This window comes from Sorghum bicolor, chromosome 1 (assembly GCF_000003195.3).
Source record: "Sorghum bicolor cultivar BTx623 chromosome 1, Sorghum_bicolor_NCBIv3, whole genome shotgun sequence".
NCBI lineage: Eukaryota > Viridiplantae > Streptophyta > Magnoliopsida > Poales > Poaceae > Sorghum > Sorghum bicolor.
In genome coordinates this window covers 69,303,334-69,316,701 of record NC_012870.2, presented here as the reverse complement: position 1 = coordinate 69,316,701, position 13,368 = coordinate 69,303,334, and the positions used below count along the sequence as shown (strand labels likewise).

The window sequence follows — 13,368 nt, the reverse complement described above, 5'->3', positions numbered from 1 at the left end:
TCAAGAAAAAGATTGTCGAAATTACTAAGTACACTTAAGGAGATGAATAAGATAAGGCTATTCTAAATTGAGAAAACTACGTGTTGGTGTTTAGTAAAGATTGTCGCATTGCTCAAGGAAGATGATGATAGCATTCAAAAGACATGATGATTTATATTGAATCAGTATAGAGCCCTATGTCCAGTCTCAGAGAAAATCGAGTGTGTGTTCCTCGCTTAAATTCTCTGAATTTTTACAATGAGAGGTGTAAGAATGGTGGAAGAGGTAAGAGATGAAGCTAGAGCTAGGAGATGGCCAGCCTAAAGAGGAGCTTTGAGGTCTTACATGAATGGTGAGAGTATGCTGGAACGGATGCCATGGCTGCTCTTATATAGAGTCTGGGCTAGGTCACATACAAAAAAGGAGGTTCTCATGACCAAGGAGGTCGAGAGCCTAAGGGAGGGGGTCTAGCTAGCTTGGCTTGCAAGCAACACTATCTTGTGGTGCACGTCTGGGCATGGATATCGTCCTGGTCTTGTGACCACATCGCAAAATGGTATGGTGTGGTGCTACTATGCTAACCATGTGGCACTATAGGCATGGTGATGGCTCACCAGCTATTTTTGTTTGACATGATCTTCGTCATGGCCTTTGTTATTGCTACATGATCTACCAGGAGCATCGTACAAGAGCTAGTAGCCGCCCCTAGGCCGTGGATCGTATTGTTAGCTTGTAGAGTCGGGGCCACGATCCCAAGCCTGGGGTCGTGGCCCGTGTAGACTTAGGTAGCCTCTTAGTCAAGGCCATTGTCATAAATATGTCTTGTCGGGCTGTATCAAGGGTCGGATGGCAGACTAGAGGGGGTGAATAGTCCTTTTTAAAACTTATCGAGTCGACTAACCGAAATAAGTGCAGAATTAAAACTATCGGTCTAGGCAAGACTATATCCCTCTATCTAAGTTCTTTAGCACCTTGTAAAGGATCCTAAATAAGCAAACAAGGTGCTAACTAAGCAAGAGCTCACCTAACCAATTCTAGGAGCAAAGTCACACAAACCTATGCCACTAGTACTTTGCAAACCGGGAGAGCTCCTATACAACTAGTAAGCAAAAGCACAAAGCTCCTAAGCTCACTAGCAATGCTTAATAACAAGGCAACCAATGCCAAATTAAAGAGCACAAATTACTTAGTTATCCAAACTAAGCAATGTGACTAACAAGGTTACACAAACCCAATTAGTCACGCAAGGAAAACTACTTATAGCTGCACAAGCAAGAAGGCAACTAGCAAGCTACACAAGCTAACTAATTACAAGAGCAACTACACAAGCATAAGTATATGAATGTAAATACAATCTTGTGTAAGGGACTTGCAAACCAACGGGAAGAACAATGTTGACACGATGATTTTCTCCCGAGGTTCACTTGGTTGCCACCAAGCTACGTCCCCGTTAAGACAAGCTTCAAGGTTGTTGTCGGTCCTCTTGCTAGTGGTGACCCGCAAGTCACACTCTCCCACATGAAGTGCTTACCACAAGCTCTAGCACTTAACCCAGCCAGACCACTTGTCGCCCTTCACGTCTCGCTCTACTAGAGTTGCTCTTCGCGATCCCCGCGGGGTGAGCATCGTACCCCTCACAATCTCTTTTCCGAAGCACTGCACAATCTCCTTGCGTGCTTCGACGGAGTCACAAGACACCAAGCCGTCTAGGAGATAGCAACCTCCAAGAGAAACAAGCACCACCGGCTTGCAGCACGAACACCTAGTGCCACTTGATGCAACCTCACAATGCAACGCACTAGAATCACTCACTCGCTATTGATTCGCACTCTTGCAAGCACAAGTGAGTTAGAGGCTTTTCTAGCACTTTCCAAACATAGACACTAAGTCCCAAGGGTGCCAAGCATCAGCCAAGATCAGCCACTACTTCTATTTATAGCCTCAAGGGTTGAACTAGTTGTTGCCCCTTCGCTGGACAAAACTCGGGGGCACCGGACGCGCTGCAGGGGGCCATCGGACGCGCAACCCCAGCGTCTGATGCTCGCGAAGCAGCCACGTGTCACTAGCCGTTTAAACTCGACCGTTGCCGCCAACGGCTAACGCGCACGCGCGCCTAAAGCAGTAGCACCAGACGCTCTGCAAGTCCACACCGGATGCGTCCGGCGCATACTGGACCCGTACGCAGAGAGGAACACAAACTCGCAGGGGCACCAGACGCATCCGATGCAACCTCATCGAATGCTCAAACCCAACGTGCGATGCTCAACAGTCAGAAAACCCTCGCTTGCATACTTGCTGTCGTCAGCTTCACCGGATGCGCGAACAGTATCCACCCTGCGTCCGATGTGAGCGTCTGATGCTCACTCTACACCCGCGTCAGAGACTGACAGTACATCGGACACTCTGGTCCAACATCCGATGCTACCAACCCCAGCGTTTGATGAGTGTTTCTTAGTGAGAAACACTCCCGTGACTTCTCTAAACTTTCCACCGCGCGCAGTAGAAAATATGCACTTCATTTTCAAAAGCGCCGAATCCTGAGGAACCCGAACCCCTCTCTACCTTAGGAACTCTACCTTTTTTACAAATGTGCTAACACCACCATGTACAAGTGTGTTAGCATTTCACAAACATTTTCTCAAAGATGTTAGCCTCTCAAACTTGCCACGCCACTCGATCCTAACACGTATACAAAGTTAGATCGCTCAAGTAGCACTAGATGACCGATATGCAAATAAGTTTGCCCCTCTTAATAGTACGGCCATCTATCCTAAATCTGGTCATAAACTTCTCTACACACCTATAACCGATGAAATGGAAGTGCCCTAGGTTATACCTTTGTCTTGCGCTTTCCATTCCATCTCCTCCAATGTTGATGCAACATATGGACCAAATAATCACCAAATGATATCATCCACTTCATATCATCACATGACCGTATTGGTTCTTCAATCTTGACCTCACTTGCTCTTCATCGTTGCCTCACTCCATTGGCGCCAAGTCTTGCTCAAGCTTCACCATCACACGCGGTCCCTCGCTTCAAAGCCTCCGACTTACCCTTCACTCTTGCAACCGGTCCATAAAGCCAAGCCTCATCTTGATCTTCTCCACCTTGGTCACATGACCCTATGTCATGTCCCATATGCAAGAGCTCCTCCATCATCACATAATCACCTGTGGACTAATCTCCTGTGTATCTCACATAAACACTATTAGTTCACCTAAGTTGTCACTCAATTACCAAAACCAAACAAGGACCTTTCACCGTATGAGATCGGTTGGTCACCATACTGGTTGTCACTGCTAGACGGTATTGTCTGATGTATGAGCGGATCGAGGCGATCGTTGTCCCCTTGGTCCCTACGAGGTTAGCGTGGTGTTGACGGTGGATAACGTCAACCCTTATTAGAACTTTAGACACAAGGGAACATATGAAAAGACACTAGTCTAGGGTTTTATCTAACAATTTCCACGAGTTTTGTATATTCTGTATTTTCCATGGTAAATTTCAGAAAAGCTGAAAAGATGGATTCTAGTGCATAATTACCACGAAACTTATCCGCGACAGAAAATATCGTCATCAGGCTCAGAAAGGGTCTAGAAGACACCCGAAGGAACGAGACTCGCAGAGGAAACAAGGTGGGGCTGGTCGGCCCCACCCTGGGGCCGCTCGGCGCTCTATTTCGCCCGATGGCCGCCGCCTTCTGGAGTCTTCCTCCTACACCTGCTTGGAAGCCAAGCAAAATATCCCTGCGTCGATTTTTAAGTTGGTTTGATCCGACGGTGCACACAATTTGAAGACGCGGATCACTGATGTGGAGGTTCCTTGCCCCCTACTCCACCTCGACCTATATAATGGCGCCCAAGGCTCCCCCAAGAGGCATTATAACATACTTGGCCATGCAGCCCGAGGCCCGCTGGCCCGGCCCGCGGCACGTGTTTTTGGCCCGGCCCGAGGCACGGCCCGGCCCGGTGTTCTCGTGCCCGTGCCGGCCCGGCCCGAGGCACCAGGCCGTGCCTGGGCCATCACCCCAGCCCGTGGCACGGCCCGGGCACGGCACGGCAAACAGGCCGGCCCGGTGCGCGGCCCGGTCCCCTCCCCTCCGCATAAGGCCAGGCAGGCCGCGAGGGGGCAACGGCCCACGCCCCACCCCCACGCCCCAGCGGCCAGCGCCCCACGCCATATATAAGCGCCTCCCGCGCGGGCGGCCGGGCGCCCCCGAAACCCTAACCCTCCTCATTCCATTCCGCCTCCGCCGCGCCGCAGCTCTCGTCCTCCTCTCGCTCGCGACTGCCGACTGGGCGACTGAAGCTCTCTCAGTCTCTCTCTCCGCTCTCCGATCTAGATCTGCCTGGACCGCCACCGTCTGCCACTCCACCTCGACGTCGAGTCGCCGTCGGCCGTCGCCGACGCCTGAGTTCGCTAATCCCCTATCCCTTTCCTTCCTCCTTTTCCCTCCTCCCCTCTCCTTCTCCAGTGAACCATGTGAGTCCGTCCGTGTTCATGTAACTCGCTCCATAGTCGCTCGCCGTGCTTTCTAATTACTTCTCTGTTTTTCTCACCTCTTCTTCTCCGGCACCGGGCTCCGGAGCAGGTATGTACTCCGTAACCCTAACCCTAACCCTAGATTCGCATCTTTCTTCACCGGCGTTTTTCTCACCTCTTCTTCTTTCTTGCCTTTGTAGGTTGGTGCCTGACGCTGTGTCTTCCTCCTCTGGGGTAGACATGGCCAGGCCGCCCGCCAAGCGTCCGTTGAGGGGCGGTGCCGGGGCTGGTGCTCGTGGCCGGGGCCGTGGTGGCCTGGCTAGTCCGGCCGCATCCGCACCATCCAGTGCTGGTGCTGGGCTCGCAACGCGGGTGGCGCAACCCCCCAGCGATGGCGAGGACCTAGCGCCGCACTCGGACGACTTGCTGGAGGCTGAGGACGACGACGACATCCGTGAAGACGCTGCTGCGTTGTTTGGGATCGACCTTGGTGACGGTGACGGCAGCCAGCCGGATCCCATCAACCTCGATGCCGACGACGGTGGAGTGGAGGCCTCCACTGAGACTCATGGCACCTCAACCACTGGGACTGGTAAGAACAAATCTGCTGTTTGGGAGTATTTTCATGAGATCAAGGAGAACAAGGTTCGTGTAGCTGCTATCTGTAAGCATTGCCGCACGCGTTACACTGCTAGATCTGCTGTTGGGACTGGCCATTTGAGACGACACATGAAATCATGTATGGCTAAACGCAATCATGCTACTATGACACAGTCTAAGCTTGCATTGAACCCTGATGGCTTGAAAAATTGGGTTTATGATCCTATGGTTGCTCGGTTAGAACTATGTCGTTTGATTGCTAGGCTTGATCTTCCTTTAGGCATAGGTGAGACTCAGGCATGGGAAGAATACATTAAGCGTGCTCATAATCCTCTGTTTGAAAAGGTATCTAGGCAGACCACCACTAGAGATATGACTAAATTGTTTGGTGAACAACGTGATATGCTTATGAAAACTGTCTTGCCTGCTACATCTTCTGTTTCCTTGACATCTGATATCTGGTCTGGTAATGCTAAGGAGGATTACATATCCGTTGTTGCTCATTATGTTAGTGCAGATTGGGAGTTACAGAAAAAAGTAGTTGGTTTAAGATTGATTGAAGTGTCCCATTCTGGTGAAAACATTGCTGATAGGATTGCTAGTGTTGTTGAAGAGTTTGGTCTGATTGACAAAGTGTTTTCTGTATCTCTAGACAATGCTTCTGCAAATTCTAGGGCTCATGAGATATTGCAACCTATGTTATTTGGTTATTTGGGCTCTTATCCTGCACCTACAAAAGATGACCCTGCAAAGGTCAAATATTTGCTTGTGCATCAGCGTTGTGCATGCCATATCATTAATCTAATTGTTAAATCTGGCTTAAAAAGGTTGAAACCCTATACTGAAGACTTTAGAACTGCAATAAATTTTTTAAACTCTTCTAATCAGAGAATTGCTTTGTTTAAAAACTATTGCATTGCTCAAGGTCTTAGGCCTAGGAAGTTTGGGTTGGATATGGATGTTAGATGGAATTCTACTTATTTGATGCTCAAACACTTGCTGCCATACAAGGAAGTATTTCATGTGTGGCTTAACTCTAACTATGGTTGTGAGTTGTTGACTCTGCAGCATTGGCATGTAGCTGAACAAATAATGATATTTCTAGAAATCTTTTATGATTGCACTGTTGTTCTATCTGGTGTGTATTATCCTACTGCTCCACTTGTTTTGCATCATATTCTTGAAATTGCTGAACATTTGCAAACAGCTGAAAAAGATCAGAATTTTAGAGCTATTGCTTATCCTATGAAGCATAAATTCCTTAAATACTGGGAGAAAATTCCACTCATTTATTCTTATGCATTCATACTTGATCCTAGAGCTAAGATGAAAGGATTTTTTTAATGTGCTTGAACTACTTGGTAAGGCATTGGGCACCAGTTACAATCTGTACTATGGAGAGGTGAAAAATGAATTATATAGACTGTTTGCCAAGTATGAAGAGAAATTTGGAGGTGCCAGGTCTCAGAGGGTTGCAATGCCTTCAGCTCATACTGGTAAGAGAAAGCAGGCATGGGGAAGGATCTTTGGAGGTCCTGGTGCATCCCCTACCTGTTTCCAATCATCATCAGCTGCTCCATCTGTTGAGAGTGAGCTCAAGTCTTACTTGGACGCTGACCCTGTCACATGTTATGAGGAAACTTTTGACATTCTACTCTGGTGGCGTGACCACAAGCTAACCTATCCAGTCCTGTCTATTATGGTTCGAGATATCATGTCTGTCCCTGTATCTACTGTCTCTTCCGAGTCTTGTTTTAGCTGTACATCTAGGATTCTCGAAGACCGGCGACGACGCTTGTTACCTGAGCATGTGGAGATGCTTACCTGCATCAAGGACTGGGAACTGGGAGCTAGAAGGGAACAACATACACCTGAGGACACTGATCTGGAGGAGGCATTCAAGAACCTATTCTTGGATGATCAAGGCTCCTCCCAAGGCGATGGTAGCGGCACCGGCAGTGGCGGTACTGCTGCTGGTGGCTAGAAGGGGAACTGGTGACTAGAGAGAGGTATGGCTTTACATTCTGTCAATATATTTACATTTTACACTTATATAGTTATGGCAAAAGAGTGAAAGACTAACAAAACAATGTTGTTTATGGATTTGTAGGTGCTTTTGGACTTTTTGGCAGAGGCAGACAGTTGCAATGTGTCATACCAGTGAGAGTGAAGTGAGGCAATGTAGTGATGTTGATCAGTTTATGTTGATCAGATCAGTAGATGAGAACTTTTGCTGTTGTGAACTCACTAAGTCATTGAATTTGGCAATTTGCCACTGATGTGATGTAATAGGATAGAATTATGACATTGACAATTCGAGCTGGCTGCACTCTTTTTTCCTTTCTAGGGTTTCTCACAAGGGTGAGTTTTACCTAGAAAGGTTTTTAATGAGGCAGCATTGCACATAAACAGCTCATTTTGATAGTAGTTATTCCTATATCTTGTCTCTTATGTGTTGTCTGTGCCTCTGGTGTGTGACTGTGTGTTGTCTTAGACTCTTAGTGACTTAGTCTTATTGTCTGTCCACTGGTAACGTAACGGGCCAAGGGCCGGCACGGCCCGGTGAAAACGGCCGTGCTCACCGGGCGGCACGGCACGGAAAAACGGCCCGTGGGCCGTGCCTTGGGCCGTAGGCCAGGCACGAGGCACGTCCATGGCACGGCCCGGCGGCACGATGGCCCGCCGCAGCACGATGGAGGCACGGCACGGCACGGCCCGCCGTGCTGCCGGGCCGGGCCGGCACGGCCCGATGGCCATCTATAGCATTCTATACCCCGATGCTTCATATTCTCTACACAAATTAGGGTTTGTAGTGTTCCTCTAGTTCATCTAGTTCTAGTCCTTCTAGTTCCAGTTCTAGTTCATCTAGTTGTAATTAGAAGAGGAAGAGAGAAGAGGAGAGAGCGAAGGAGGAGCTGGATCTATCGGATCTTCCTCGACATTGTACTTTTGCAGTATCTGGTTCATCATTCATCAATCTTTAGGTGCTTTAATTACTATTCTAAGTTCTTTATTTACTTAATCTCAGTACTTTATGTTTATTTATTAGTTTCTCGCTTGCATCAAGTGCTCTAGTCTTTGCAACACTAGAGTAGTAATTAATAGGTTAGGCGTGGTGCTTAGTCTATATATTATCGGGAATTACACTCAGTTCTACGGATAGTTGTGGTAGCCCCAGGTGGTGACGGCCCTGACGGCCGACATATTCCACTACGTTTGGATTGGTGTTGTAGGATCATAGTCGGAGCTTTCTAGTCCCCTTTCTCATATGTTTGTGGCTAGTGTTCTGATGTTCCAAAATAAGTAGACTTTAAAGTCAATTCGGTTTATAGATCCATAGAGAAACCTTAGAAACACCCTCTCTACCCACTAAAAAATACTTTGACCTTTACCGTTGGATGATCTTGAACCTTAATTAGTATACTTCACGTTCCATGTGGAAAATCGATACTCTGGAATACTCCCGGGTGAAAGCTACATCGGTATCTGTGCGCTTGTGGATTTCTCTATTTGCATTTAAAATACCCAGCACACGGTGTGCTTACTTTTTGTCAAAGGAGGCGTGCTTAGTGAGGCTCGACCTCTCCCCATCCCTTAGGGGGGTGGAGTTGAGGAGAGGTCACATGGTGCGGCCTGGTGCACGATGAAGGCAGAGAAGATGTTGCAGTCACTTTCTATCTCGTTCTTGGGCCTAGACCCATATCACTTAGTTGGGCCTCGGACATTCTAGCCTATGCTAGCTCTGTACCGTGGGCTGTTTAGCCGTCTAACTAATCGATGTCTTTAGACACTCGGGGTATCATAGTCTGACACTATGTCATACTAAATTAATTATAATGTTGTTTTGTACTCTGTCTCCACTGGGCACCAATAGCAAGCCCGCAATGGCAATCTATCGTGTATGCAATGGTGGATTGGGTTTGTTTTCACTGTATGATATGTTTAAGTTAGCAATTAAGAGTCAAATCTTAAAATGTACTTTAGCTAGTTTAAGTTTTTAAATTTTGTTGGAGAAATTTGATGTCATTGTTCTAAATAAGGATAAAGAGGAGTGAAGATTAAATGAAAGAAAATTAGGTGTAGGGAGGAAGGGTCCAAGAGAACAAGTACCTAGAGTCGTTTCCAAAAAAAAAACTCCACACTCTCTTTCTTTATTCTTATATTGGATGTGGCCAATGCACGACTGAACGCACAATTAACATGTGAAACACACACTTTCACCTCCTCGCTACCCACCTCCGCCTTTCTTTGCCGTCACCTCTGGCCAACGGCTCACTCGTCGTCGCCCATGTAACCCACTTCATAGCCCCGCCCCTTGGCCCTGACCTCCTCTTCATCCTCGCCCCGCCGCTGCCCGCGGTGACCTCTTCCTTCCTCTTCACTTCTCTACCACCATTACGACTATGGGCGCTCCATCTTGACCACACTCAATCACCTCTTAGAGCACTGGAACCCTAATAACGTCTCCTACCATCTTTATCATCTAACCGGCTTGCCTCTCTCGAGCCCACCCGCCCGATCAGCCCAAAGCCTTTGCCTTCTAGATTATAGGAGTGGAGAAGAAGAGAGAACAAACGGAAAACCTAGAATATAAATCATACATGAGTGAGTCGAAGATGGGAGGGGGTTGTCCAAGGCCCAAGTCCAGTCTCCCAGAAAGCAACAGAACCATCCCAAGCCTCGACTAGCAGATTCTACCACTTTAAAACCCCGCAAAATCCCCAACCCCACCCCTCTCTTTTCGCATTCCACCCCTCACCATGGCCGCCGCCTTCGAAGCAGCTGGTGGCCGGAAGGGCAGCTGCTTCTTGGAAGTCGGCCGCCGCGAGATCGGCTCCTCCTTCCCCCGCGCCTCTTCCCGCCGAATCAGCGGCTCCGAGGTTCTTTTCTTCTCGGTTAATTTCTGCCTGATCCTCGTACTTCGAACTTTGGAATCCTTCCAGAATTCGGTATCTTCTAGTCGGTCATGATTCGACCATGTCTGCTGGGTGGACTTTGGAAGGCAAAGCCCATATATCTGTCGGGTAGAGTGCGATGGCTGGTGGGTGCGTTGAGCTTGTTTGTTTCCGTTCAGCAACTCCATTTTGGGAATTATGGAGCTAGTGCTGTAAAACTCGAATTTAAGCGTCCGAATAAGATTGCCTGCTGTCTGGGTCTATAGACTAGACACAGATTTACTACTGATGAAATTTGTGACATGGGGGATAAGATTTATACATTTTGTTCGAGTTCAATATCTACTAGTTGGCTAGTTTCTCTCCCTAGTGTTTCTTTTCAAGCTTGACAAATGTTTTATTGGATCACGTGTTACAAAGGTGATCCAACTCTAGCTATATAACAGATTATGAATTATGATGATGAATTTTGTGGTAGTTTTGCTATATAACTGTTTCTTTCTACATTTCTGAGTTGGCTTTAATCACTGTTCTTAGATGCTGCTAACTGATTGTCATTTTCGTTTTCTTCGAGGGAGTAGCATATAGTGTTGCGGATGTCTCAGTATGGAAAATTGCGTGGTCATGAAGGCTGTGTTAATACCGTAAGCTTCAACCCTGCTGGTGACCTCCTTGTGTCCGGTTCAGACGACACGAACATCATACTATGGGACTGGCTTTCTAAAACTAAAAAGCTTGTTTACCCTTCCGGCCACCAAGGAAATGTCTTCCATGCTCGTGTGATGCCATTTACTGATGACAGCACCATCGTAACTGTTGCTGCTGATGGTCAGGTTTGTCTCTACCAACAATGATTTGGATGGATACATTATATTTTTTCTATCTGTCTCATAAGCTGTAAACAAATTCAGGGAACTTATTACCATGATTTATTTGCTGGCATGTGAACCATGTGTAAAGAGACTGAGGTCATTGCACAGAATATCTAAATTATTATGAGAAAGCCAGCTGTATGTAGAATACCATTCATCAGCCTTGTGAGTCTAAGTAACTTATGCAACACATTTGTAAACCATGCTGAGCTTCTGCTGTGGTTCTAGGTAATTTGTTTTTTTAACCTAGGTGGCATGATGGCAACTATAACTCCATGCATAAAACAGCATCTTATATCAGCATTGCAAAAATCCTTCACGAAAAACACGAAGGAAAACGACAAAACCTTTTTTTCTCTCTAGGCTTTTAGCTCCAAATCTCTTTTGTCTTCACTGGAACAGCGTTTTCAAAAGTTGGGGCTATACATAATTAAAACTTTGTTGTTGTGGAAATTATGCCACAAATGCTTGCATGCATCTTTATGACCGTGTCCTGAAGCATTTGTGTTGCTTGACTAGCATTGTTTCTTGCAGTACATATTATTTTGAAGTAAGCTTGGCATTGCCTACTTTTCTATTTTCTTTCTACTTAGTACCATATTGGAAATGATTTTACTGGCTACCAGCTCCTTGTACTCCATGCTAAAACATCATGGATATTTTTCTCTTCATTGCAACCTAATAAACTACTTCTGCCACCCAGGTACGAGTAGGACAACTGAAGGAGGGCGGTGAAGTCACAACAAAACTAGTTGGGGAGCACGATTCCCGGGTGCATAAGATGGCTATTGAACCAGGAAGCCCTTACATATTTTACAGTTGTGGAGAGGATGGCTTGGTACAGCATGTATGTCACTAGGCCACTATATGCTAATTTACGCGATTACTGCAGTGGGATTAACTCGTTTTTCCCCCTTGCAGTTTGACTTAAGAAGCGTTTCAGCAACAAAGCTTTTCACCTGCTATTCTTTCTTTAATGACAGACGCCGTGTAAGACTGAATAGCATTGCCATTGACCCACAGAAACCTTACTATTTTTCAATTTGTGGTTCTGATGAGTATGTACGGTTGTATGACATGAGGAGATTCCAGTTGGATGATTCAAGAAACATTAACCAGCCTGTAGATACCTTCTGCCCTAAGCACCTTATTAAGGGTGGGAAGGTCCACATCACCAGTATTGCATATTCCTATGCAAGGGAGATACTTGTATCCTACAATGATGAGCTTATCTATTTGTTCCAACAAAATATGGGTCTTGGTCCAAATCCTGTGTCAGTAGAGCCAGAGTTTATCAACATGCTTGATCAGCCACAAGTATACTCAGGTCACAGGAATTTTCGAACTGTTAAGGGAGTCAGTTTCTTTGGACCACATGATGAATATGTTGTGAGTGGATCAGATTGTGGGAATGTATTCATATGGAGGAAGAAGGGAGGTGAATTGATGAGGATGATGAATGGTGACACAAGTGTAGTTAACTGCATTGAACCCCACCCGCATTTCCCGTTCATGGCTACCAGTGGGATTGATAAAACTGTTAAGCTTTGGACTCCTGCATCGAAAAAATTGATGTCACTGCCTAAAAATGCAAACCAAGTAAGTTGTTTCTACTACTGCAAGTGCAAGTGATTATGGTGCACTTGATACATGTCCTCCCATTTTACTTCTGACATTGTATTCGTTTCATTTCTTAACAGATAATAGCCTCCAATGAACGTGGGAGAGAAATTGATGCTTCTCGAGCAGGAGTGACACTTTCATCTGATGTCGTCATGCATGTGTTGAGGTTACATAGGAGACAGTCTGGACTGCATATGGAGAATGAATCAACTAGTGCAGATTTGTCCAGTGATGATGATGAGGCTTTCTACATTGGATCTGGTGATGCGGTAAGGAGCCGAAGGGAAAACTCTGATCCCAGGGAATGCATTGTGACATAGCTAAAACATCTGGTGAATTTTTTCTTTGCTACCTGGCCCTGGATCCATGTTGGAGCAAACTGGATAGGTCTTTTAGATTGCAGTTCTACAAACCAAGCCAAGGTGTGCTGAATGGGCATCGTACACATGGAGGAGCAATACTGGTCACAGGTTGTGATGCTTAGTGGAGAAACTAAACGGGTAGGGCCACATCGTCCACTCGTTTATTCTGCTGTAGTTTTTTTTATTGGCATTCTGCTGTAGTTTTAACAAGCATGGTCAACTTTCTCAATTGCCGTATACCGAGTCAGTACTAAAATAAATTGTGCCCCCCACCCCCAGGCAGCTTGTGTAATTATGAACTGTAGACCTGAATTGTGGTGATAGTCATGCGACATGTACAGAGGTTTTCCTTGGCGCTGAAATATTGAGAATTTATTGTTTCGTCTGTCTGGGGCGTACGTTTACATACGAAGTAATCTGAAAGTACAGTCGTTGGCCTTGCCGTCTGCTGTAGCTCGTCCATTCCGAGTTGATGCCCTGGACTGCTGCTTGCCAATTTTGGATATATAGAACTGAAGCATCAGTACTTCAAATGGGAATATGATCTCAAA

The 13,368-nt window shown here is 46.4% G+C and overlaps 1 protein-coding gene across 1 annotated transcript; it reads left to right on the top strand.

Annotated features, from left to right (window-relative positions):
• Positions 9,653-13,202, top strand: LOC8084880 (DDB1- and CUL4-associated factor 8). Its single transcript, XM_002468004.2, has 5 exons — positions 9,653-9,945; positions 10,542-10,793; positions 11,536-11,679; positions 11,754-12,431; positions 12,533-13,202. Exons 1-5 carry the CDS (start codon positions 9,826-9,828, stop codon positions 12,773-12,775), a joined length of 1,437 nt encoding a protein of 478 aa, XP_002468049.1. The 5' UTR covers positions 9,653-9,825; the 3' UTR covers positions 12,776-13,202.

Bases quoted from the DNA above. Each gene is read 5' to 3' on its own strand.
- LOC8084880 (XM_002468004.2), top strand. From the start codon at position 9,826: ATGGCCGCCGCCTTCGAAGCAGCTGGTGGCCGGAAGGGCAGCTGCTTC. The intron at 9,946-10,541 runs GTTCTTTTCTTC...TCGAGGGAGTAG, and splicing joins GCCGAATCAGCGGCTCCGAG to CATATAGTGTTGCGGATGTC. The intron at 11,680-11,753 runs GTATGTCACTAG...TCCCCCTTGCAG, and splicing joins AGGATGGCTTGGTACAGCAT to TTTGACTTAAGAAGCGTTTC.